Below are 24,632 nucleotides of genomic sequence, written 5' to 3'. Positions count from 1 at the left end.
ATGTGTTTTTCCTCGGTCATATTCATATTATATTATTTAAAAAATTATACAGGATATAACACATTGCCATGCGTACAATAGAAATAAATTTTCCGGATTAAATTAATTTTTGATCTTCTATTAAAGCCTAAGACATTCGTAGGAACCAGACACCTTTACGACAGCGTATGTAGCTCGGTATTTACCCGTAAAGTACCGTATGCTGCCGAAACGACGTATATATAGAGGTCCGCCATTAAAGCCAAACATAATTTCACCCCTTAAAAGACTTTGTATATAACTAGCAGTGGCAAACTTTTATGATATCATCGACGTAGCAGGGGCATAAGCTATTTGCGTCCCCTTAAGTGCCCAAAGAGAGTGTGGAAACGCGTCGTGAGGAGTTTGCGAGGAAAAAGTGACTTTTATGTCCGACGGTCCCCCACTTTTTTTTATCTCACGGCTTTTAAACAAAGAACGTTGAATTTGTAACTAGTTTAGATGGTTACCTAATTCGAATGACTGTAGCACTTTGCTCAACCATGGTTAGATGGTAAAAATATATCCCACTCGAAAAGTTAAAAACTAGTTGGAATACATTGTTTATTGAGATTTTCTGCGAAATTGCAAGGTTCTATTCTATTTATTTTACATTTTATGTAATATAGTACAGTCATTGAAGCTGAAAATTAACTGTAACCTCCGAATTCTTTGAAACTGCATGAATTTGCAAGAAAATTTAGAATAAGGCTCAGCTTAGGCTCAAGTTCAAAAGTGACATATACCCAATTGACGCTTTTTGTTTTTTAGGGGTAAAAACTACCCTTAATTGTGAAGAAAATAGTAAAAATTAAGTTTTAAGCATTTTATTGATAAAAATCTTGTTCAAGCACAAAGATTAAATAATGTTCCAAGTTCTCGAACATGTTTTATCGATATATTTGATCTTTTCGTCCCTTTATTTAACCCTTAAAAACTACCCCTATGCAAAAAATAATGATAAAAAATTACTTTCTAAAGATTTGGAATGATTAAATCGTGCAATTATTTAAAATAAAAGTTACCTTATAGCTAATAAAATAATTTTTTCTTTTCAACCCCTAAAAACCACCCCTGTATTGACAAAAATGATAAAAAATTACTTTTTAAAGGCTTGGAATGCTTTAACGGTGCAATTAATTTAAAATAAAAATTCCCTCATTGCTTATGAAAGAATTTATATCTCATAACACTTTTCAACCCTTATAAATCACCCCTGTGCTAAAAAATGATACAAAATTACGTTTTAAATCTTGGAATGCTATAATTGAGTAATAATTTAAAATAAAAATTCCCTTATATTGTTTATGAAAAAATATTTTACTTTTGTCATTTTCAACTCTTATTACCAATATTAATATAATATATTTTTTCTACTTTTAACACTCGTGTCAAAAAATGACATTTTTAACATCAAAAATGACAATTAAAAAGCCCACTTTTAACAGTTTTGTAGAAAAATATATGTATGATATACGTGTTAAAAGTGATTTTATTTTGTTCGTAAAGTTAAAAAACTCGCTACGCTCGTTTTTTAATCATCTTCACTCACAAAATAAAATCTTACTTTTAACACGTATATCATAAATAGCTATTTATTATAATTTTTAAATATAATCAATCATAAAAAAATTGCTACGCTGAAGATATAGATAATCACACTAAATTTCTTTACTTAATAATAACTTACACTTAATAATATATAAAAATGACAAAGCCTATTTTGCTTCTAAAAAATGTCATTGGTTTTTTTACCATAACTCGGTTAATTTTGCAGATATAGTATCCTACAAAAAAACAGTTTAAAGATCATTTCAAGAGCTGTAAGATCGTTTGCATATAAAACCTTTTAAGTCCTTCTTTTTTTAAAAGGAAAGGATTGAAGGGCTCGAAACAGGTCGTTTTTTCACTAAAATGGATAATTCAAGCGGCGATATCTCTTTTATTTTTTATGCTATTGGAATAAAAAAAGCAAAATATTAGTTGAAAAAAAAATCTGCAGTTTTGTTGTCTATCATTTTTTACGTATCTTTCATAGTTTCAGAGTTATTATATAAATAAGGCAATTTTTTTTTGAATAATGAAAAATACGTTTTCAACTCTTACCGTACATTATTTAAAAAATACGCATTCTGAACCGGTCTTACTTCAGGATCGTATGAAAAACACTAAACCAAAACTAATTGTAAAGGGTCTACGATTAATTTTAATTCTGATGGAAATGGTACAGCGTTTACTGCCCATTTTTCCTTAAAAAATCTGTTTTTGACGGTAACTCCTTCAATTTTGCTCTAATTAACTTTTATAAGTACTCATTTTGAAGGTCTTTTTGAGTACCACAAAAAACTCCAGGAGCGTTATACACGTAAAATTAATAATTTTTCCGTTATTTGACGTTGAATACATCGATTCGAGTATTTCCCCAAAACAAGTCCCCTTCCACTAACCATATTTCGCTTTGTATAGGACGTACAACACTTTTTAAAAAACGATTTTCTTTGTTTATTTATAAGCTAAATTTTTGTTTATTACACTTCTTTTAATAAAATGCGTAGTTTTTGAGTTATTCGCGAAAAATACTATGAAAAAGTGTTTTTTTTTTCACTCAAAATTCCAAGTTTTCAATAGTGAATAATTAAAACACTATTGATTGACTATTATTTTTTGCTCACAATTTGAATCTCTATCGATGTCCAGCGTTATTTTTGAAAAAACAATTTCCACCCGTGAGAAGGGGTGTCAACACCCAACAGGGTGGAAGCGTCAATCGGCGCTATGTCACTAATGTTCATTGACCTTTTCTCTAACTATCTACTAAATTTCAAGTCTATCGGTTCAGTTTCAAAGAATTCGGAGGTGAAAAACTTCAATGACTGTACTAATAGGTCGTTACAAAAAGATGCATCAAGTCAGTACCCATGGATACTTAAGTAAGAATAGTTCAAGGTACAGGGTGTACAACTTTTTTTTAAGATTCAGTTGACACTCTGAAGTGTCAGTAGGTATATTTCTTGAGCAATTAAAAAAGAATCGAAACGTGACGGAAGAAAGAAGGGTTGTTGTAATATTCATTCATTTTTCACAGCGTTTCATTCTTACTTTTTTAATTCTTGTAAAATCTGGAATATGGGCCTCATTTACGAGATATAGCAGAATATATTATTGACTCATATGTTGTTTTTAATTTCCTGATTTTGTCTTGAATAAAGAACTAATGTTTACAAAAATATATCCCTAAGTGGTTATGAATATGTTTCTGTTTAACGTCAAACAGCCAAATTATATTCGTAATTAAGATTTTCGAATTTTTTTAATATTAATTATAGATTGTTCAAACTTAACTCACCCACAAGATGCTTAGGTATATCAAGAAGGGAGTCCGCAGTATGAGTAACAAAGGCAGAAACCTTAATAGTGCAATGTTAAGTATACCGAAGTTAAGCGTTCGATGTTCAGACAGAGAATGAGCTCCAGTGTTAATCTGGCAATTGCCACTGCGCATCTGAGACTTGCGGACAAGATGAATTTAAGTATAGCTGTACCTACTTGTATTAAATACTAAATGTAATTGGATTCTATTTGACAATTTGGTTATTTGAACTAGCTTAATATCTTTAAAATAGCGTACAAAATACGAGAGCTCATAAAAAAATATATCTGTTTAAATTATGTTTATCTTGCAAAATGAAACTTGTATAAACATGTTTACAGGCAGGAGTATATAAAATATATTTTTTATAAAATTTAGCAGTATGTATAGGTATCTAAAAGGAATATTTTATTATATACTACAAACGCTCAAATCGATTTTCTAAATTGTAAATATGGGCTTGTTTTCTTTTATTGTGTAAATAAAAACTGTTTACGTTTATTAACGAAACGATAGCAAACATTTCCTTCCTCATTTCTTATTACAGTGTTGCAAAGAGAAATAATACATTTCTTGTTGAAATTGAAACTGCACCACACAATAGGATCTTTTACTATTTTTTTATAAATTTATTTCAAAAGAATTTGGAACGTTTTGAGCAAAAAGTGATACTTCTGTTGCAAAATTTCAGTTGTATTCTACCCATACTAACGGAATGAATATTTCACTCAATGGGGTATTGATACATTATTGGTAAAAATAATTGAACCTGAGTGATTTTTTGTACAGTCTATAAAATCTTTATACTCTTGTCTAATTGTAATTTGAAATCGCTTGGAAGAAAATTATGCATGTAAACAAAATCTGTGTCATGCACGTGTGTTTGTCAAATCAAAAGTTAAAGCCGTACGCGAAATTTGAATGAAGTTGCTTCAGCGGATTCTTTCTCAAATTTATGGTGGTATTTATTAAGTGGATACAAAGGCAGGGGGAGAGGGCAATAGCTCCCTACAACCCTGCGGACAATCATGCTATATTTATAAATCTCAAGTAAATCATTATTAATTGTACTTCAGACAGTGTTGAATGATCTCAGGGGCGCAATGACAAAGTTACCAGACCAGCACCGGAGCTCATTCTCTTTCTGAACGTCCAACGGTGAACATAGAGCCATTAAATAGGATCAATAAGTATAAATAGGATCAAATTTGCTCATATATTTAAATATATAATACAAAACCTTCATTAAATAACTATATTTACCAAACCGAAGGTACCTGTCCTACTATTAAGGTCTCCTGACCACCCAAGGTCATGTATTGGTCAATTTTATTTTTTCTTCAATCTTTGCACCCAAATGTTCGCCAAAGGTTTAGCAAAAATGTGTCAAATAAAAGTTGCTCGACTCCGAAGGGGACATTTTATGGTGATCTTGGCTCTGACATTGGGCGTGTTTTTCAAGGTCAAGTTTAGTTTTTTTACAGGAAACACTTAGTTTTGACTTCGGATTCGAGTATAGCGGAAAATTCTACATTTAATAACACTCGAAACATTTGGGTGCAAAGATTGGGGAAAAATAAAATTGACCTTAACATGACCTTGGGTGGTCGACCGACTCCACATATGGTACATCATCTAAACGTCAAAAATCAGGGTTCCTATTTTAAAAAAAAAACAAAGTTGACCTTGAAGTGACCTTGAAAATGACTTTCAAAGGCAATGTCTCCATAACATCCCTCCGAGTCCAGTAACTTTTGTCTGAAAAATGTTTCGCAAAACTTTAGCTGGGCAGAGATATCCGAGAGAAGGAATTAAAATGGCCTACCCGTTATTTGCAAATATTTATCACGTTCTAGTCTGCTCTACTCATTATGCGTAATACCCGAATATTATGCATAATGCCCAATTAATAATATTGTCCCTCACGTAAGTTCAATTGATGAGAATATAGGAAAATTTAAAGTACAAATTAATTGACGAACGACTGGCTGAAACCGATTACAGGAAACATTTTTGCCGATATTTCCAGCATCCCTGCCTACACCAACCCCCATCTGTTATACCCTAGCGATTAGCGCTGCCATAATAAGGCATTTCCATACGTTTACCCGATATTTATCCCCGGCGGGTAATCCCCTTACAAGCCGACCTTACCCGGGTTAATATTCAATGGACTGGATTTGTTCCTGCTCTTCGACGGACTCTAAGTGGGAGAGAAGGAAGATAAATCACCTCCTCGGCTAGGCGGGAGATAAACCTGAAAATTTGTGAAAATTTGTGCCCGCGGGAGAGAGGGAGGCCGACTGACTGGGCGGACACGACGGGCTGTAATCGAACTTCTTCCCAGCCCCGGTGCCGTTTCTCGCTCGGAATTGATTCGGAGAAGTAGGAATGCCGAGGGAGGAGCGGATTTTGAATTTGCGAGGTAGGTCGTTTTCAAGAGGGGCAATATATTGCTGGCAACAAAATGTCGCGATATTGATGTGTATAAAGAAAGTATGCTTTAAAATGAACATTTCATGCAATATAAGGTATGGCGACATTAGAACTATACAGGGTGAATAGTAAAATGCCCGTGGAGCACGATTAGTTATTCTGCTTGCTAAAAAATGTTTAAGATTTGTAAGTGATTGTAGTGCGGGTTCCAAATAAGTGAACAATATTCGAGTTTGAATTGAACAAAAATAAAAAAGAGTTACTAAAACCGCGTTATGTTTTTTTTTGTCACGGATCCCATCCACATTGAAGAGGTAGGTGTGTAATTATAGTCAAAAAGAAGGAAATTTCTTTGCGTGTATGGTCTGATTTTACATTTAAGTAGTTAAAAGAAATTACTATTTCTTGTAGGTACTAGATATTAAGGTCACTGAAAAACAATAAAAATAATACTGATCTCAGGTTGAGCCATTGAAGAACACCTGGCATAATAGGATAAACATCTTAATTGAAAACATTGTGGTAACGTAGCTATAGCGATCAAATAAATAACATATTGTATCACGACACGCAATATCTTCTAGTAATATTTCATTTTTTTATGGTGGCATTTCTTGTTGCCAATATAAATCTATGCGTAGAGTAGTTTCAAAATCTCATGAGCCGCGAAATGCGCGAAAGGCGTGGCGTATGCACATAATTCTTCTAATAAGCACGTTGTGAAAACATTGACTCAGAATTAGACCACGTGCCTCATTAAAACCAGAAATGAACTAAGGCGCTCGGGCATCCATAAAGTCAACTGGCAAACGTTCGTTATATATATTTTTATTGCTTAAATTAAAATAATAAAGAATAGAGCATTTTATTATAATATTTGTAATCGGAGCAAAGGCTTGTTTACGCTACGAAAGTTCGAGATAGACTGTGAATAATGGATGTAATGTTTTTATGACGTAGAATAATTTAGGCGACGGTCGGAATTATGTTTCTGCGCATATCAAGGTCAAAGCTCATAAGATTTTGAAACAACTCTTCCTTCATATAAGTCAAAACAAATGGTCGCAATTAATGCCAATTTAACGGTGTTGCCAGAAGTATACGATGTCCAAGGAGGTTCAATTTTCGTACGACTACCGAAGCCTCGACCTTCAGAAACTGGATTATTGCAGATTCATCTAACTACGTACAATACTCAGGGAAAATTAGTTGCTAACAATTAGCTCGTTGGTTGCCTTTTTTTCCATTTCTGCTTTTTTTACCTAAGGCTTTTTGCAATGATTTATTTTTAAGCATTTATTGTTTTGGTTTTGGATGATTTGAATGCTAGATTTCGAATCTCGGCTAAGCCTGACCATGCAACAATTTATAACGGCTTTGTATTGATTATATAAAAATGTATTTGAATTTATTTATGTACAATATCGATTTGGTTACATGCAATAGACTATATAATGCAATTATATGAAATTTGGAAAGTCGTATATCGCTTAGGTACAGGCTAGTACTTCGCCCTGGCTAATAAATCGCAGATGTCTAAGGCTGACGTTCAATCGCGTCCCTTGATGCCCCGCTAAATTCCAGCTTTGGTGTTTCCCATTTTGGTTAGCTTTTGCCTTCAGCTATCTCGCTCTGTTAGACGAAATATTTTTTTAAATATTGCATTTTGTGCACGGTAATCATCACGAGAAGTTTTGGTTTGTCTCGAATACATTCTTAGAATAATTGAAACCAATTTAATCAGTGCAGGTTTAATAAGATATCTCTAGAATTTCAGAAACATATACATTTATTTCATGTCTAACGTATGAAGAAAATCATATTTTCTTCGTGACTCGCATATTTTACAGTACCATTTGATATCTTCATGTAGATATATTTTCACTATAGCCCAGTCATTCTAGACATGAAAGAGCCTGTTTTGGGAAAAAAATACTATTAGAAGTTTTTCTGCGGAATATTGTTCGGAAACCTGTTATAAATAAAATATTAAAAAATCAACTCGAAGCTAGTTGGGAAACTTTGCTTTAACAGTGGTCAAAGTTATGGAAAAGTGGTTTTTTGACTCGTGTAAAAAAACTATTATTCATAGCGAAAAAAAGTTCATACAAAAAAGGTAGGTATTAAATAAGCCTATAAAATGAGAAAAGTCCGATTAAATTCCGATAATTTGTTTATGCACAAGAGCTCTAAAATGGTCGAAAATTGCCGTTTTTTCAATTGCTAATAATTAATGCAATTTTCATTTTTTTTTTAAGCTTTTTACACCTTTAATAAGTGGTACAAATTTCAGCCCGAAAGCTTCATTGGTTTGGCGTTGGCGAAATTTATTATCTAAGATGCTATTTTCAATTCATTTTTCCCAAGCTCACAAGCGTTGTAGGGTTTCGATCATTAGTTGTTTTTGTACCTAAATAGTTGTATTGACATATGTATTTAATATAATATAATATAATAGTTTTTTTTCCCGAAAAAAAGCTATAATGACTGGCCTACTATCATTCTTCATTAAACTTGTTATACTTTGGATACGCATGGAAAAAAAAATCTGCAAAGTATATTGATTCACATAGAATGTGCGAAAAACGAGAAATACATATTTATTTTATTTTATTTTTTTGTAATCATGTATGTCTTCTAATTTTATTTCAAATTTGAACAAATAATTGATTGAAATTCTATTACATTCTTATAAATTTTAAAATAACATTGGTAATTTCACATTACTACCACTTTTGAAAAAGTAAGTTTTCATAGTTTTCACCTTCAATGAAATACACCGGAGTATCTGTATTGAAATTTTGACTCCATTAAAAAGCGCCAAGATTGAAATGAACAAAAACTAATTGAAATTAGACATAACAGTAAATTATATGGCATATTCTCTGACACTTTTATACAGGTCAATTAGACAATTTACGTCGAATTAATATAAGTATATTTAAATTGAAATTATAGTTCCTTGTTATATTTGAAATGGTCATTAAATAAGGAATGCCGTGTTACTCGTGAATGTAAAATTTGACATCAATCAGCCCATTTATATAAAATTTAGAGGAGACGTACTTTTTGAAACAACACTCGTGTTTCCAAAAATTTGTGACGGCCAATTTATTTGGCAACTATACTGCGTCAAATTATAAGCCTTACATTTGTAAATCTTCGCTCACCTTGTAAAACAGGATTTATTCCAGCGACGATATAGCTAAATTTTTATGCAGCGGCAGGGAATTTACATTTTATCGAAGCCGCTGCGCTGTACGGGGTTTTTCCCGGCCCAGGAAATTTATATAGCAGCGAAACAATTTCTCAGAGTTAAAAAGCGCTATTGGACAATTAGCGGCCATAAAGGAGTTTACAAAGAACCGCTTTATGCGAAATTACATACATAAAATGTAAATGTAGCATATCTTTTTAATTCTCTTCCTTTCTCGTATCGGACGGGCCCCCGCTCTTCTGTGTGTTCTTTTTCGTTCCGCCAATCTTAATATTGCATTTATGAAGAAGACCCGGAGCCGTTCCGTCATTATTGAGGCGAAACACGGCATCATTGCGGCAATAGGGTCGTTTTCATAAGTGAATTTCTGTATAAAATGTTATATTGTCGATATTGTCGTGTCCCGTTCTCTTCATTGGTCCCGCTCGCGGTAGCAGTTGCTGCAGCAGCCTCGACTATGAGGAACTGGGTTACTGCCGATTCTTTAAACAACGCTTTGCACTCGAAGGCTGTATAGTCTTGAAAGCCTCTCACTGATAGACCTCTCCATTTCTGCTTTTTTTTCAATCAAAGCTAGAATATGGTGTCTTTCTTAGAGAGTAGAACATGCTCTGCTACGGTTGCTTACAACTTGCATAACACACTCTCTATGGCGCTTTTCACTGTGGTTTTCTACTGAGGATTTTTTATTGAAAAAATTTGAGCGTTTTTTGGCTTTTAGCCAGGACTATTTTGCTTTTTGTAGCTGTCCATTTTCCTTTTTTTTATAAATTTGTGATTGTGGACACTTTTATATCAGCTACTAGACTATAGTGAAGCGTGGATGATTTGATCACTAGATATTTAGGATCTAGGTCTAAGTCTGAGCTCGCAACAATTTAGATTGAGTATAAAAAGTAGGAATATACAATATTTAATTGGGCTATGACTGTATGCTGTAATAGATGTGCAATGTAATGCTAGTGAAAGTTGAGAGCCATATACTTCGGGTATTTTCCAGAAGCGTGGCCCAGGTTAATGAATTGTATCTGATCGAGGCTGACGTTCGATCGCATTTACTGATGGCCGCGCCAAATTCCCAACAGGAATTTTTTTATTTCGAAAACCAAGATGGATTTTTTAAACGGGTGTTGTTGACATGCCGTATGCACTATTTATAGCAGGCGGAGATACACGCAAAAGTTACATGGGTACAAATGGTTACAAAGGATACACGAGTGTGTGGTATGCACAGGTTCTTCTGCCAATCTTCTTGGAACGTCGAACTCAGGCTGTAGAGAATATCGTGCTGTATGTACTCGCTTTATGACTTGACTTGACGTTAACACTGGGTTTCTAGAAGACTTGGGCATGGTCTTGTTTGATCTGACACTTGCGTGCACGCTGTTTTTGAATTACTTCTGTTAGTTAGATGCACTATTCGTTTAGCACTGATTTTGTGTCCTTTCGCTGTCTTTTGTTATCCACAGAATGCACCTATACTAGTTACAAGTTGGTTGGATGATTGGGTAGTTTTACAATAAAGACTAAATAGACAGCAGGAGCTCATAAAAACAGAAAAATCTTTTAAAATTAATAAATCGTTTATTGTTCGCTATTAAATATCCGCATAAGCCATTTAAATACTGGGATGGGTAGTATCAGGGATCTCAACAAAAACTTGATCCTGGATAATCAACAGCACATCTCCTGGGTTGACTTTCAAACGCATTCTCTAACGACTCCGCTAAACTGACTCGTCGGTACGTCGCTTAGTGAGATTCGAATTCGAATCTGTTCGAGTTGAGTGAAGCGGCTATCGACTGGCTAGGAACCTTGAAAAATTGACAATATAGAGAAAATTTGTATATTCGTTTCATCCTTTGCTGTGTAGCAAACTCCCTGGAAGTTCTTTGGTGTCTTGAAACAGGCCTCTGATGGAGGTAGAAAGGCGTTTTCTGTTACTATTGCGAAATCTTTTTTGAAAATTCGAAAGTGTAGAAGAAATGAACAACGTTCAGGATCGGTAAATTTAAAGTTAAGGGATTGTCAATGTTGCTCTGTCCTTGACCAATCATCGAAGGTGACTCGGTTTTTAGTTTCAGCTATCTGACATCGTTTGGTGCTCACGGGGCAGTTTGATTTCGGGCTGTTTTTCCAGAAAGCATACTTGACAATTTGGGCTCTGTGAACATCGTTTGATTTGGAGCTCCGGGGGTTGGATTCGAAACATGGTAATTTTATCGACGGATGCTATATTGGTGAGTTTGAGGCGTTTGAAAGTCGATTACGTTGTTTAAACGATGTTGTAATAGATTCTTGACTTCCAAAGATGCATGAATTCCAAATGCGGAGTTCGGAGTTCAATAAATAAATCAAGTCAATAAATAAAGTAATTATGTAAGTTTCTAGTTATGTTTCATCGGAATTTTTCAAAATAATGTTAAAGTGAGGGAGTGATTTTAAAAGCTGTCAATTCGACAAAACATTGTGAGTTGAAAGTCTGCAACTTAAGTTTTTATATAATTTTTATGCTAGTTTTATTCTTTAATTTAATAATACGATATAAAACGACTCACAAATAATTACAATAATTTATTACTCGAAGACATTTATCAAAATGGTTTTATTATATAATCCTAAGAGAAATAAAAAATGTTCGTTCTGTTATGGATTGGAAGAGTGATAGTTAAAACTTTAGGTGAAATTTTGATTTGAATTTTCGATTATGCTCTGCTCTGTCTTTTTAATAAACGTTGTCGGTACTAAAGCCAATAATTATTTCTAAACGGAAACGTATCTGAATAGAGTTCCATTTTTTTTCTCAAATTAAATCGAACAAAGTGCCCGTTCGACCGGCCCATACTGCGTTGTCGACCCCGATCGATAGAATGGAAATAATGAAGCTCTGCAAATCACGAGAGGTCTATTAAGCCAGGGAACAAAAATGCACATACACACACACACACACACCAGCAAATCAATCTTCATTAGCCGGACGATCCGAGCTTGAAAAAGCTTCTCGAAAACGCGAATCGAATAGTCACCCTTTTAGGCGTATCAAGCGTGCCGTGGGGGTACGCAGGCCGCCCGGCGTCCGCGTCAGGTGCTACGTGTGTTGCCTAGATAAGAATGCCTGGGTACTTTTTAATATTTTAAGTTAATAATGAAATAAAATGACATACAGAATATCTCATTTAAGATGTCTTTCACAGTCCTACTATCGGATGTAAAGGTATTGAGTGAAAGAAATTGAAATAATTACAGTAATTATAAGTCTGTTGTTAATTAATCACCAAAACTTTTTAATTTTCTACCTATTTTTCATGATTTTATTGTATGATGTACAGTAATATCAATAACACAAAAAATATAATGCAATAATGAAAAGGGTGATCTATTTGAAAAAGTAAGTTACGTAACTTACAGAAGAAACGCTGTATAATATAAAATAATTTTAAAATATGGACAAATTTGTTTAATGCATTTTTTATGTAGGGCATTGTATACCTTTTACTGCCAGAAGTAAGGAAGAGTCTGTTATAAGTGAAACACCCCGTAGAATAGATTTAGATAAATTAATTTTAAACAAGGGTGGATCTGTTTTGAGGTGGATGTGAGAGGGGGCAAATTTTTTCTGGATTACCTTCAGTATAACTCACATAATAAAAGTCTGAGCGAGGTCCGGAACATTTTCAAAATTGCAAAAATTTTTAAAAAATTTAAAAAAAATACCTATTGAGTTTTATACTTATATCTTGGAACCTTGGAAAAAAACTAAATTGCAAATTGATAAATCTAATTGTTTAAAAATAAAAAAAGGGTGTTAACTTTAAAAATTTACTGTGGTCGTCCTAATCAACTTCAATTTCAATAATTTCAATTTTTCAAAAACCACTTGAATGATTGAGCGGCCTTTTTTATGTGAAAAAATTTTCAAGTATTTAGATGCTTCATTTGAGGCTGTGCAACATTTTGAAAATTGGAAAATTTTTTTTCAAACTTTTTTTCAAAACATTATTTTGCGAAAAATATCGAACCGATTTTAATGAAATTTGGTGTGTTGTTTTAATATACTCTAATGTTTTATTTACAAAAATTAGAATGCCCTCGGAGCAATTAAAATATTTTAAAAAAATTATCCAAAAAAACTTGATTATTTTGCCTTTTTTACATCAATTATTGCTATTTTGCAACATCGGTAATAAATTTAAACATTTTTAACTGACAGTATATTGTGCAAAATCAATTCTAAAACTTTGTTTCCTCTTCAGTATTCTTCCAAAATGCATAGGTGCCAAGATGTAAGTAAAAAACTCAGATAAAATAGGTATTTTTCAAAATTTTTTAAACATTTTCGCAATTTTGAAAATGTTCCGGACCTCGCCCAGATCTAGGGACCTACACTTTTATTATGTGAGTTGTACTGAAGATATTCCAGCAAAAATTAACTTGCCCCTTCTTACATCCAATAAGTGGGATATTTCGACAGATCCGCCCTGGTTTATTTGTGTTTTTTTTCTGCCATTATTACGATGTATTTGCCCATTTAGGATAAACATCACGCTCTCATTACTCAGGGCACTGTCGAAGTAGATTATTTTAAAGCCCGGCGTCGAAAAAAAAACAGCGGGTAGAAAAAACGGGGGAATAAACAAAAAAAGTATTTTGTTCACGCTGTCCGTCGGAGCGCTGTTGGCGTACGCCTTTCAGACGCTGAAATAATAGACACGACTTTCATTTGTTCATCGTTTCGTTACTCTGTCTGTGTGTGTGTGCGCGTTGCACGGGAATAATGAAAAGTCGCAATTAAAATGGGGCATAATTCACCTTTATTTGAGCGAGAGCTGGAACACGTTGATTAAAATGCACGGGACTAGAAAAAGTTGGAGTTTTACAGATATGAAGCTGTAATGCTGTTTGCTATGCGAGCAGAAAAATTTCCACTGCATGTATGACTTCATATTCGTTTGAACAATTTATTAATTTTTTTTCGTACAGACGCCCTTTTCTACTCGAGTGGGATAAAAATATTATGGAGAAAAGGCTGTAGAAACTCGCTAAAAGAAAATAAAAAAGGTCGCTTGTTTCTATAGTGGTTAAAAAAATTGGTAAATTAAACAGTCGTAGCCAGATGTTGAGTTTTTACTGCACATGATGGACTAAGAACATCTCGGTTCCCAAATTTACAAAAAAAATATGTTTGTAAATTTTGACATATAATGTATAAGGTGTAACAAAAAGTAAGTCTAGTTGTTAATCACTAGGCTTAGTGCACGTGTAGAGTCTAACAGAGTCGGCGCGGGGGTCGGTGGCCTTCACAGCTGACTCGCGTTTTGAACTGTTCAGTTATTTACGGAACCTTGTAGTAGTTGGTGTGCGTCGATACCTTTCTTTTTTGGATTCTACGTGTTATTGTAGGTGGACTTTTATGTAGTATCCCTATTCCTAAAATTAACCATTTTCGAGATATTTAATTTTTTTCCAAACTAGCTTCAAACCATGTGTATTTTATAGTAAGAAAGATAAAGCAACAATATTTATAGGGGGGATAGCTAGACCCCTAAGCTTCCCATCCATACTTTCAAAGTGGCTTAATTGCATACAGGGTGCTAGAAATTTAATGCCGAGTCAAACTCATAAGTCGGTTTTATTAAATGAAACACCCTGTATGTTTTCCTGTATTCTGATACACAATTTTATTCTCTTTCGAACGGTATCAGGGTTCCCTATACCGATCTCTTCTAGTTTTTAAGTTATCTATTATTTTTTGTGTAATCACCTAAAATCATGTAATTACTTGCGAGGATAGCTGTGGAATTTTTAGCAAAACTTCAAAACAAACAACTAAACCGTCACTAGTTATTTATTATTATTTATTCACAGATGTTTCAATGGGATTCTAAGCAGAGCATTTACAGTTTTTAATGAGACATATCCCAATTTTCCACCAATGCGCAGAATATAGTTAAGATGAATTCTAAAAAATCGACTTCATACATAGTAATACACAATTTTAATTATGTATGTTGATAATAATAATGCACTAAGATAAAAAAAATGACTTAAAAAAGTTATAAGTGTTCAATATGACTCCCATTAACAGCTAAGCACTTGTGGATTCTGGAGATAACACCTTTAGTAACCGCTTTTGCTATTTCAGCTGCACTAATTCGACCATACTCTAGATTTGCTAAAATTCTTCTTAACTTTTTCTGCTCATTGGTGGTAAATTTAGATATGTCTCATTAAAAACTGTACATTTTCTGCTTATAATCCCATAGCAACGTCCGTGAATGAATAATAAATTTAAAATATCAGCATTTGAATATGTATTGTTTTCCATTTCTTATAAACACTAAATTAAAGTGTCACTGCAAGAGACTAACAACAAATTGATAGTTTAGTTGATTGTTTTGAAGTTTTGCTAAAAATTCCACAGCTATCATCGCAAGAAATTACATGATTTTAGGTGATTCCATTTATAGTCCAGGCGGTATCTGTATCCGGTTGGGTAAAACACATATGATCGGAGATTTTTGCTTTAACGGTTTCTAAATAACATCAGAAATGATAATATTTCTATGCAAATAAAAAAAAACGTGGTCTTAATTTTTAATGCAATAAAGTATAAAAAATAGCAAAATAATCATTTTTTTCTTGGATTTCTCGGCGACAACTTAACAACTATTCATTTTAGACAAAAATGGAAGGGGGAAAAAAGTTTTGTAATTGAATTTTGATCAAGACAGAGTTAGTTGCAATTCGAAAAAATAATTATTGTTATTGCAAAAATCGGAAAATCATTTAAAAAATTGCAAAAAATGCTAGTTTATTTGTCAATTTATTTCAGACACTTGAATAATACCTAGGATCTTCATACTTTTCCCAATTAAACTTCTTAGTGCATAGAATCATCACACCAAAATTCATCCAATTCGGTTTGATAGTTTTTACATAATAATTGTTTACATTTTTTATATTTTTTAAATTAAAAAATTTTCAAAATCAAATTTCTAAAAATCTAAAACCTTTGAATCCTTGAAAATTTCACCACAGAAAGAAGAGGTGTCGAGCTTTAAAATGATTTTTGAAAAATTCAAATCGGACGATTAGGTGAACCATGGTGACTGTTTAAACATTGTCGCAATTTTCACGCTTATAAACAATTGCAATAATTTAATGTTTTTTCAATTTTTTATTTATTTTAAAATATGGTTTGAAAGTACTCGGAAAGACGAGTATTTAAAAAACCTGATGATCCGCCCATTATTTTCGGAGTTATAGTCCGTTAAAGTTAACCCTTATTTACACTAAAACTATAAGGGTATAAGGGCTGTTTTTTGAACTAATAGGTTTGCCATTCCGAGTACTTTCCAGATATAAATTTTCAAAATTTGCAATCACGGGCGTCCCATTTAAAATGTCACTCAAAGATATTCAAGACCGCGTGAAATCAGTGAAATATCAGTGAGGGGGGAGCAAACACACAGCTACTCCGATCTGAATTCTCGAGTTCAAAAATGCTCTGAGTATTGCACCCATTGCCAAGGGCAAATTTGTAAAAATGCTTACAAAATAGTGGAAGTAGACGAGTTCGAAATCGATTTTGAAGAAGACAATTCAGAAGAAAGTGCAAGTGAACTCGACAATAAGATTTCAGAGTCGTTAGAAAATGATATTTTGCAGTCGCAGGACGAGTAAATCGACGACGAAATAGATTGTGATAATACTGATGAGGCATTTGAAAAATCACCAACTAGTAAAATAATTAGATTAGATTAAATGTAAATAAAAATTGAAATAAATAGTTAAGTAAACGAAAAAATTAAAATTATAATTATTCACAATTTATTTTTTTTAAAGATTTTTAGAAATTTATCGTACAACTAAAAATTAATACCAATTTTCAGTTGTTTATTTAAATAATTACTGTTTAAACAATTTTATAATATTTAAACAAACTTACTGATATTACCTGGTGCAACATGCAAAAATTTTGGTCGTGAATATTAACATAGTAAATAAATAAACATAATAAATTAATCATTTTTTAAAGTAACTGTTTATCGGCATGTCAAGTCCAATAATTAATAATAAAAGGTAGTTGAAAATATGATAATTGAATTTTTTATGTTGTGAGACATCGATTTAAAAAAAAATCATCGAAATTGGTTTATTAGACGCTGAGATAAGTGAAATTTTTCCGAGCGTCCCAGTTTTGAACTCGAGAATTCAGATCCGAGTGTGTTTACTCCCCCCACCACTGATACCACATTTTAAATGGGACACCCGTGATTGCAAATTTTGAAAATTTATATCTGGAAAGTACTCGGAATGGCAATCCTATTAGTTCAAAAAACAGCCTATTAATGCAGCCATACATACAGCCCATTATTGTAATTGTTTATAAGTGTGAAAATTGCGACAATGTTTAAACAGTCAATACGGTTCACCTAATTGTCCGATTTGAATTTTTCAAATATCATTTTAAAGCTTGACAGCTCTTCTTTCTGTGGTGAAATTTTCAATTATTCAAAGGTTTTAGATTTTTAGAAATTTGATTTTGAAAATTTTTTAATTTAAAAAATATTAAAAATATAAACAATTATTATGTAAAAACTATCAAACCGAATTGGATGAATTTTGGTGTGATGATTCTATACACTAAAAAGTTTAATTGGGAAAAGTATGAAGATCCTAGGTATTATTCAAGTGTCTGAAAAAAATTGACAAATAAACTAGCATTTTTTGCAATTTTTTAAATGATTTTTCCGATTTTTGCAATAACAATAATTATTTTTTCGAATTGCAACTAACTCTATCTTGATCAAAATTTAATTACAAAACTTTTTTTCCTCTTCCATTTTTGTCTAAAATGAATAGTTGCTAAGTTGTCGCCGTGAAATCCAAGAAAAAAATGATTTTTTTTGCTATTTTTTTATACTTTTTTGCATTAAAAATTAAGCCCACGTTTTTTTTTATTTGCATAGAAATATTATCATTTCTTATGTTGATTAGAAGCCGTTAAAGCAAAAATCTCCGATCATATGCGTTTTACCCAAGTATACCCTTTTTAAAACAGATACCGCCTGGTCTATTAAAAAAAACGACTTATGAAAGTTTGAAGTTAACTAAACTCGGCACCGTGAGATACCCTGTATACCTTAATAATTTCTCATACTGGCCGTTGTCAACAGTATCTGTTGAACCGTCATTTTTCCTACACAAGTGAATGTTAAGTGATAAACGTCGCCGTTTCATTAAAGAAAACTTAGGAAAGCAGGTAGTAATATGTTTTAACTCCTTCCAATATTCCACGGAAGCCTTGTCTCAACATTAAGGTGGTGGTGTAAGCGGTGTCATTTAAATTTATATAGATTTTTATTTTATTCTCTTGCCTTGCTCTTTGGTAATAGTACTATGTTGCGATATATTTTCTGTAAACATATTAATATTTTCATTCGTGATCTGACTACGGTCCTGTTAAACTCCGCAACAGACTAAGCCTATTAATCACAGATTTTCTTTCGAAATTAATAGGGCTTTTCTTTCGCCATTGTATTTCAGCGTCTCTCTTCTAAGATACAGGGTGTCACTGTTTTCTTGGTCTTTGCCATTTTTTTGAAAAAGCGGAAAAGATAAATGCAGTAGAATATTTTGTAAATATTTCTGTGCAAGAATCTTTTTTATTATGTAGAATTCTGAAATAAGTACAGTTACCCCTACTGACTAGTTAAATTTGCGTTATTAGTATTGCCCGCGCGACTCAAGATTAAAAACTTCCGCAGTCTGGCGGCATCGATTATTAAATTTGGCCCGTCGGGAGCGCGTGACAAGATTACTTGTTGCTAAATCTAAGCAAATGTAACGCAGTAAATAAAAAAACTCGAGCAATCGCCGGCAACTTTGATATATAAAGCTTTATCGAAAAGTTACGAGTTTGACGAGTACGGGATGTGCTCGGTTTATCAAAACCGGCCCCCGAGTTGCCAACCCGGAGCGACGCCATGAAATATTTCATTAAAACTTTTCTCCCAGGGCCCGGCTCCCTCTCGCGAGAGAGTGAAAAATAATGTCATAGATTAGGAAATTTATAATGAATTTCTTTAAGTTAAGGCCGCAAAAAATCGCTACACGTCCTGCTTTGTAATCGCGGCTTTTTTTACTTTGTTTCGCTATTTTTTATGCAACCCGCCCGCCCTGATCTATGCGATGCGCTGGAGGAACTTTGACACTTATTTTTTAGAAGACTAACAGCCAAGCTTATCGCCTATTAATAAAAAAATAGCAATTTATTCTGTCCTGTCTATCTGTATATCTGTCTATATAAACACAGTAAAAAATAACACGCCATAATTTATTTATGAGTGAAATTATTTTGGTGTTGAATTTTGAGTGAATCTACGATTTTAACAAAGAAATGAATATATGAACGCAATTTAGTTAGAAAAAATAATATGTATTGTATAAAAGTCACTCAATTCGTTGTAGACATTACGGTTTTTGTACGAAGGAGGAACACAAAAGAATATATCTTTTTCTCTTTGGAAACACAATAAGGAGTTAGCAATAACAAGCGAATTTTGAAAATATCCAGTGTGCGTGTGATTTTTAGTAAAAGGAACTCCTGGTATCTCCATCACCGTTCACGTAATTGTATCCGAATTTCCAGCCTAATGGATTTTTATTTTAATTATCTTCTTCTTCTTCTTCTTCATCTAGTGGTTGGTCCTTTAAAAGTCCCATAGCACTGCGGCCTAATTAGGCCTATTGTGCGTCCCACTACTAGTCCTATTCAGCAGGTAGATTTGTCTTTTTTACAAAGTCCAAAAGCTTCCTTGCTGACACTTCTCTCAGCTCCTTGGGTTCCAAATAGGGTCTCCCAAGGAGCGCCATTCTGCTACGTGCAAATCCCGGGCACTCGCCCAGGATATGCAGAGAAGTTTCATCCGCCGATTCACATCCTCGGCAGACCGGACTGTCTACAAGCTTTAGTCTATGTAGATGTTTCCTAAAGTGACAGTGTCCCGTTATGAGTCCTGTCACTCTCCTGAGCCGGATTCTATTCAAGCTCAGTAACTCATTCGCTCTTCCATTCGAAGGATACTCCATAAGCTCCTTGGAATGGCTATGTCCTGGCCTTGAAGTCCAGTATTTCCTATGTTCTGTCTCTGTCCATTTGCCCAGAGCCCGCCTGACCACACTGGGAGATGTGCCACAGAAGGGCTCCGGGCCAATGAACACTGTCTCGGATCCCTTCCTCGCAAGTTCATCCGCTTTCTCATTTCCACAAATGCCTTTGTGCCCTGGCACCCAACACAGTCTGACTGTATTGTTGGTGGCCAGTTCAGTCAGCATCTGTAAACAGTTCCACACCAGTTTTGAACTTACCTTGTGTGCGGCTAAAGCTTTAATTGCAGCTTGACTATCAGAGAATATATATATGAGTTTACGTCTATAACCTCTACGTACATTCTCTGCCAGACACGCCATTATCGCGAAGATTTCTGCTTGGAATACAGTAGGGAACTCCCCCAGACTGTAGCTTGCACTCCATCTGGCTCTGAGTCCATATATTCCTGCACCCGTCCCTCTGGTCATTTTGGAGCCATCTGTAAACCATACTAGGCTCCACCTTTCCAGGGTATTAAACCTTTCCTCCCACTCGCTTTGATCCTCTATTCGAGTCTCAAATGGCTTGTGAAAGTGAAACTTTGGAACCATCTTGTCGGATACCATCCCAAGAATTGGTTCCGACATAGATGTATCTTTGATCCTGGAGTGGGAACCACCCCTCCAGTCATTATTATTCCTGAGTCGATATGCTGCTAGCCGCGCTTCTCTCTCCACCACTATATGCAGCGGTGGCAGATTTAGCATGACTTCTAGTGCAGCTGTCGGGGTCGATGCCATCGCCCCCGTTATACCTAAACAGGCCAATCTCTGAATTCTATTCAGTTTTTCCTTCGCTGTGGTCTGTTGTGTTTTCTGCCACCATACCACAGCGCCGTAAAGAATCCTGGGTCTTACTATCGACGTATACAACCAGTGTGACATCTTTGGTTTCAGTCCCCAGGTTTTCCCAATAAGGCGGCGGCATACACACAATGTCTGCTTCGCCTTACTCACCACTTTTTCCAAGTGCGCATTCCAGGTAAGCTTATTATCCAGTATCACTCCTAGATATTTTACTTCCCTGGAAAATGTAATGCCCCTCTCCCCTATTATAGGTTCCGAGAGTCCAGTTAAATTTCTTCTCCTGGTGAAGGGTACTACGACCGTTTTGTCAGGGTTTACTGACAGTTAATTATCTTAATTAAGTTCTTATTTTACAAAGAGCGATTTCTTTTATTTTAACACCCAGTAGGTCTCGGAAACTATTAATTTGCGGACCAATGTTTATAATACTTTTTTGGTTTAAAATCACTCACAATCAAAGAATCTGGCCTTAAACCTAATGCCCTGTATATATGTTGTTAAAACTTATTGGGAACCTCTGGTATCATCCCCGAGTTACATAAAAGATAAAAAGAGGTGAATATACAGGCTGTTACAAATTCGTTTCTCACTACAGGGATTTAGGAAACGGTAAGAGGTACGAAGTAGCTTAAATGGGGGCAAAGTTGCGTAATCAGGGGACCAACGTTATGCCTCTAAAAAATCAAGGCTAACATGTTTATTTTTCGAAATATTTGAAAAAAAAAAACCGAAATTTTGGAAATCCGTTTTTGTTTCATTTCAATCTTGTTTGAGGTGATATTGGAAAAAGAAGAACACTTTCTCGTGGCCACGTTTCGCCCTTTATCGAATGGCATAATGAATTTTTATATGTAACATTTCGTCTCTTCAGGACCATCATCAACTTCATTTTTTTAAATACGACCCTAGAAATTTTATAACATTTTTTTCAAGCCTTCATGGTCCTCAAAACTGTACTGCCTGAGCCCGAACCAGATTCAGACGTTTTGTCTCGAAAAATTCTTCTTCAATGCATTCGTTCCAAATTTATCTAAATTTTTTAATGAGATTTCTTTGTAAGTGTCAGTGTCGTTAGACCCTGTGAAATCCATCTAGTTATTTATACTATTACCACCACGCGTTACAATAAAACATTTATTATTATTAACTATTACCATGACTTGGTCATAGACAATTCAATAAGTTGTTGCGTCAAAATTAAAAAATATTAAATTATTACAACTTTAATTTCATTATGACAAATTAATTATTAAAAATATATATGAACAACCAAAACGCCAACTAAATATTATTCTTTAAATGTAAATGTTTAAAAACATTTTCGTTTTGGCAAAGGTTGAAAATGAAGATCAACGTAATATTATTGGAATTTATTATATACCTATTAACCGCAACTGTGAAAGAGCATGTCAGATGTATTTTTATGAATATCCTGAAAAAAATAGATCGGAATTTGTTTGAATTTTGAGTACTCGAGAAGCCTAGAAATAACTATGGACACGGGAATAAAACCCTGATAATGTTTTATTTTACTGCGTGGTGGTAATAGTTTAAATAACTAGATGGATTTCACAGGATCTTAGGACACTTACAGTGTACGATAATTCAATAAATAAAGAAGTCTAAATAAAAAATTTAGATCAATTTGGATCGAATACGCTGAAGATGAATTTTTCGTGACAAAACGTCTGAATCTGGTTCGGGCTGAGGCAGTACAGTATTGGGGGTCATGAAGGCTTGCAAAAAATGTAATAAAATTTCCATCGTCGTATTTAAAAAATGAAGTTGATGATGGTCCTGGAAAGACGAAAAGTTACATATAAAAATTGATTATGCCATTCGATAGAAGGCAAGAGAAAGTGTTCTTCTTTTTTCAATATCACCTCAAACAAGGTTGAAATGAAACAAAAACCAATTTCTAAAATTTCGTTTTTTTTTAATATTTCGAAAACTAATCATGTTAGCCTTGATTTTTTAGAGACATAATGTTGGTCCCCTGATTACGCAACTTTGCCTCCATTTAAGCTATGTAAGTATCTCTTACCGTTTTCGAAATATATGTAGTAAGAAGCGAATTTGTAATAGCCTGTATATGGCTGTAAATTGCGCGTCGTTCGCTTATTTGCCCTGTTGTATTATAGTAAACAAAAAATATTAGATTAATTTCAGGTACCTAATCACCTTCCAATTAGGTACGCACACTTGTAAATAGGAACAGGGCTATTGGAAAGTCAGCGGTTCCAAAAAAGTTTTCATCGTATCAGTGTGGTAAGTTAGTGAGTACTAAAAAATTATTCCATTTGCAAAAAATATTTCTACCAATCGAGTTTTCGCATCTATAGATGTATTTACTTCCAAGTTTGTATGTAGGTATGTTTTATTTCATTTGTTCATGATGGGTGACAAATTTGTAAAGTTGGCGAACTTTTTTAAGTATGTATTTTCCGAACACCTAAAATTTGCGGAAGAAAACTGTATGTCCTTCAGTTTTCCAGTAGTTTTCAGTACTATTGAACAGATAAAAATTAACTAAAAGAAATATTACTCACCCTTGCTCGCTCCCGTGGCCTTGTCTCTGAGCACGTTGATGGAGTGCACCTTGCCGTACTCTTCGAACATGCGCCTCAGGTCGTTCTCATCCATGGAGCGAGGCACCTGCCCCACAAACATCTTGATGGTGTCCGGATCCGGCTTCTCCTGCTCGATCTTCGAGTTCTGCTGCGGACTGTTGAGCAGGTTATTGTTGTTACTACTGCTGTCGTTGTTGTTCGTGCTGTTGTTGTTGTTATTCATGGCCAGAGAGCTGAAACAGGAATAAGGCGTTAATTGAATGTTTTTTTTTTATCAAAAACTATAGCACTGGCACGACATACTATGTCATTACAATTATGATAAGTTTTTACAAAAATTCAGACTATTCTATAATTGTTTTGATAAATTATGCGGTGTTGCCAGATTTATTAAAAATATTAAAATGTTGATTTTTGAGGTTGGTTTCGAATTTTTTTCATACATGTATTATATCACCAAAAAAGTTCAAGAAAATGTTATATTTGTCAGCTTAAAATTCGATACAGCGCCCATAAGAAAAAAGAAAATTGTGATGGTTTCTCGCAACTGAAACGTTGCAATGAAAATCTAAATATGCAGTTAAACTCCTCGAAAAAACTTGTGTTCTCAGATTTTAAAAATTCCTCTAAATAAAACAGTTACAGACGATTTTCGAAAACGCCACATTTACTTTTTTTTCAAAATAATTTAAAAACCTGAAGAGCTAGAACAGGTCTGCAAGCGCCATTAAGTTAGCAACATAACGGTCTAAAACTTTCCCTATTTAACCAGTTTCATATCTCTTATAGTTTCCAAGATACCAATACATGCATCACCAAAATGGTCCACACTGTATACTATAGAACCCATCCTTAAATGAGTTTTTAGGTTAAGTTTAGGCTGTGAACGAGGTACATGTTATTCCAGTTAAAAATTGTTATTTTAAGTAAAATCCTAAAAACAAGGCCTTGAAAACGTTTTATAAAAAAGATACTGGCTGTCAAAGGTATGCTGCTAAATCTTTTTATTTTTATCTCAAATTTGCATTTCCTGAAACGGCATATGCAGTTTTCAAGGAAA

The 24,632-nt window shown here is 33.9% G+C and overlaps 1 protein-coding gene across 3 annotated transcripts in view; it reads right to left on the bottom strand.

Annotated features, from left to right (window-relative positions):
- LOC108904551 (CUGBP Elav-like family member 1) overlaps nucleotides 1-23,802 on the bottom strand; it is a 270,054-nt gene extending 246,252 nt beyond the window's left edge. For all 3 annotated transcript variants that reach the window (XR_001964236.2, XM_018707154.2, XM_018707155.2), the window contains exon 1: nucleotides 23,552-23,802. Coding sequence is in view for 2 of the 3 variants with exons in the window: in XM_018707154.2 (XP_018562670.2) it covers nucleotides 23,552-23,795 (244 nt within the window). In the remaining variant the exon portion in view is untranslated. The remainder of the gene's footprint in view (nucleotides 1-23,551) is intronic.
- Nucleotides 23,803-24,632: the final 830 nt, after the last annotated feature.

Source organism: Anoplophora glabripennis, unplaced genomic scaffold, assembly GCF_000390285.2.
Source record: "Anoplophora glabripennis isolate ALB-LARVAE unplaced genomic scaffold, Agla_2.0 scaffold99, whole genome shotgun sequence".
Classification (NCBI taxonomy): Eukaryota; Metazoa; Arthropoda; class Insecta; order Coleoptera; family Cerambycidae; genus Anoplophora; species Anoplophora glabripennis.
Note: the sequence above shows the minus strand (reverse complement) of the source record. Positions and strands in the feature narration are given on the sequence as shown.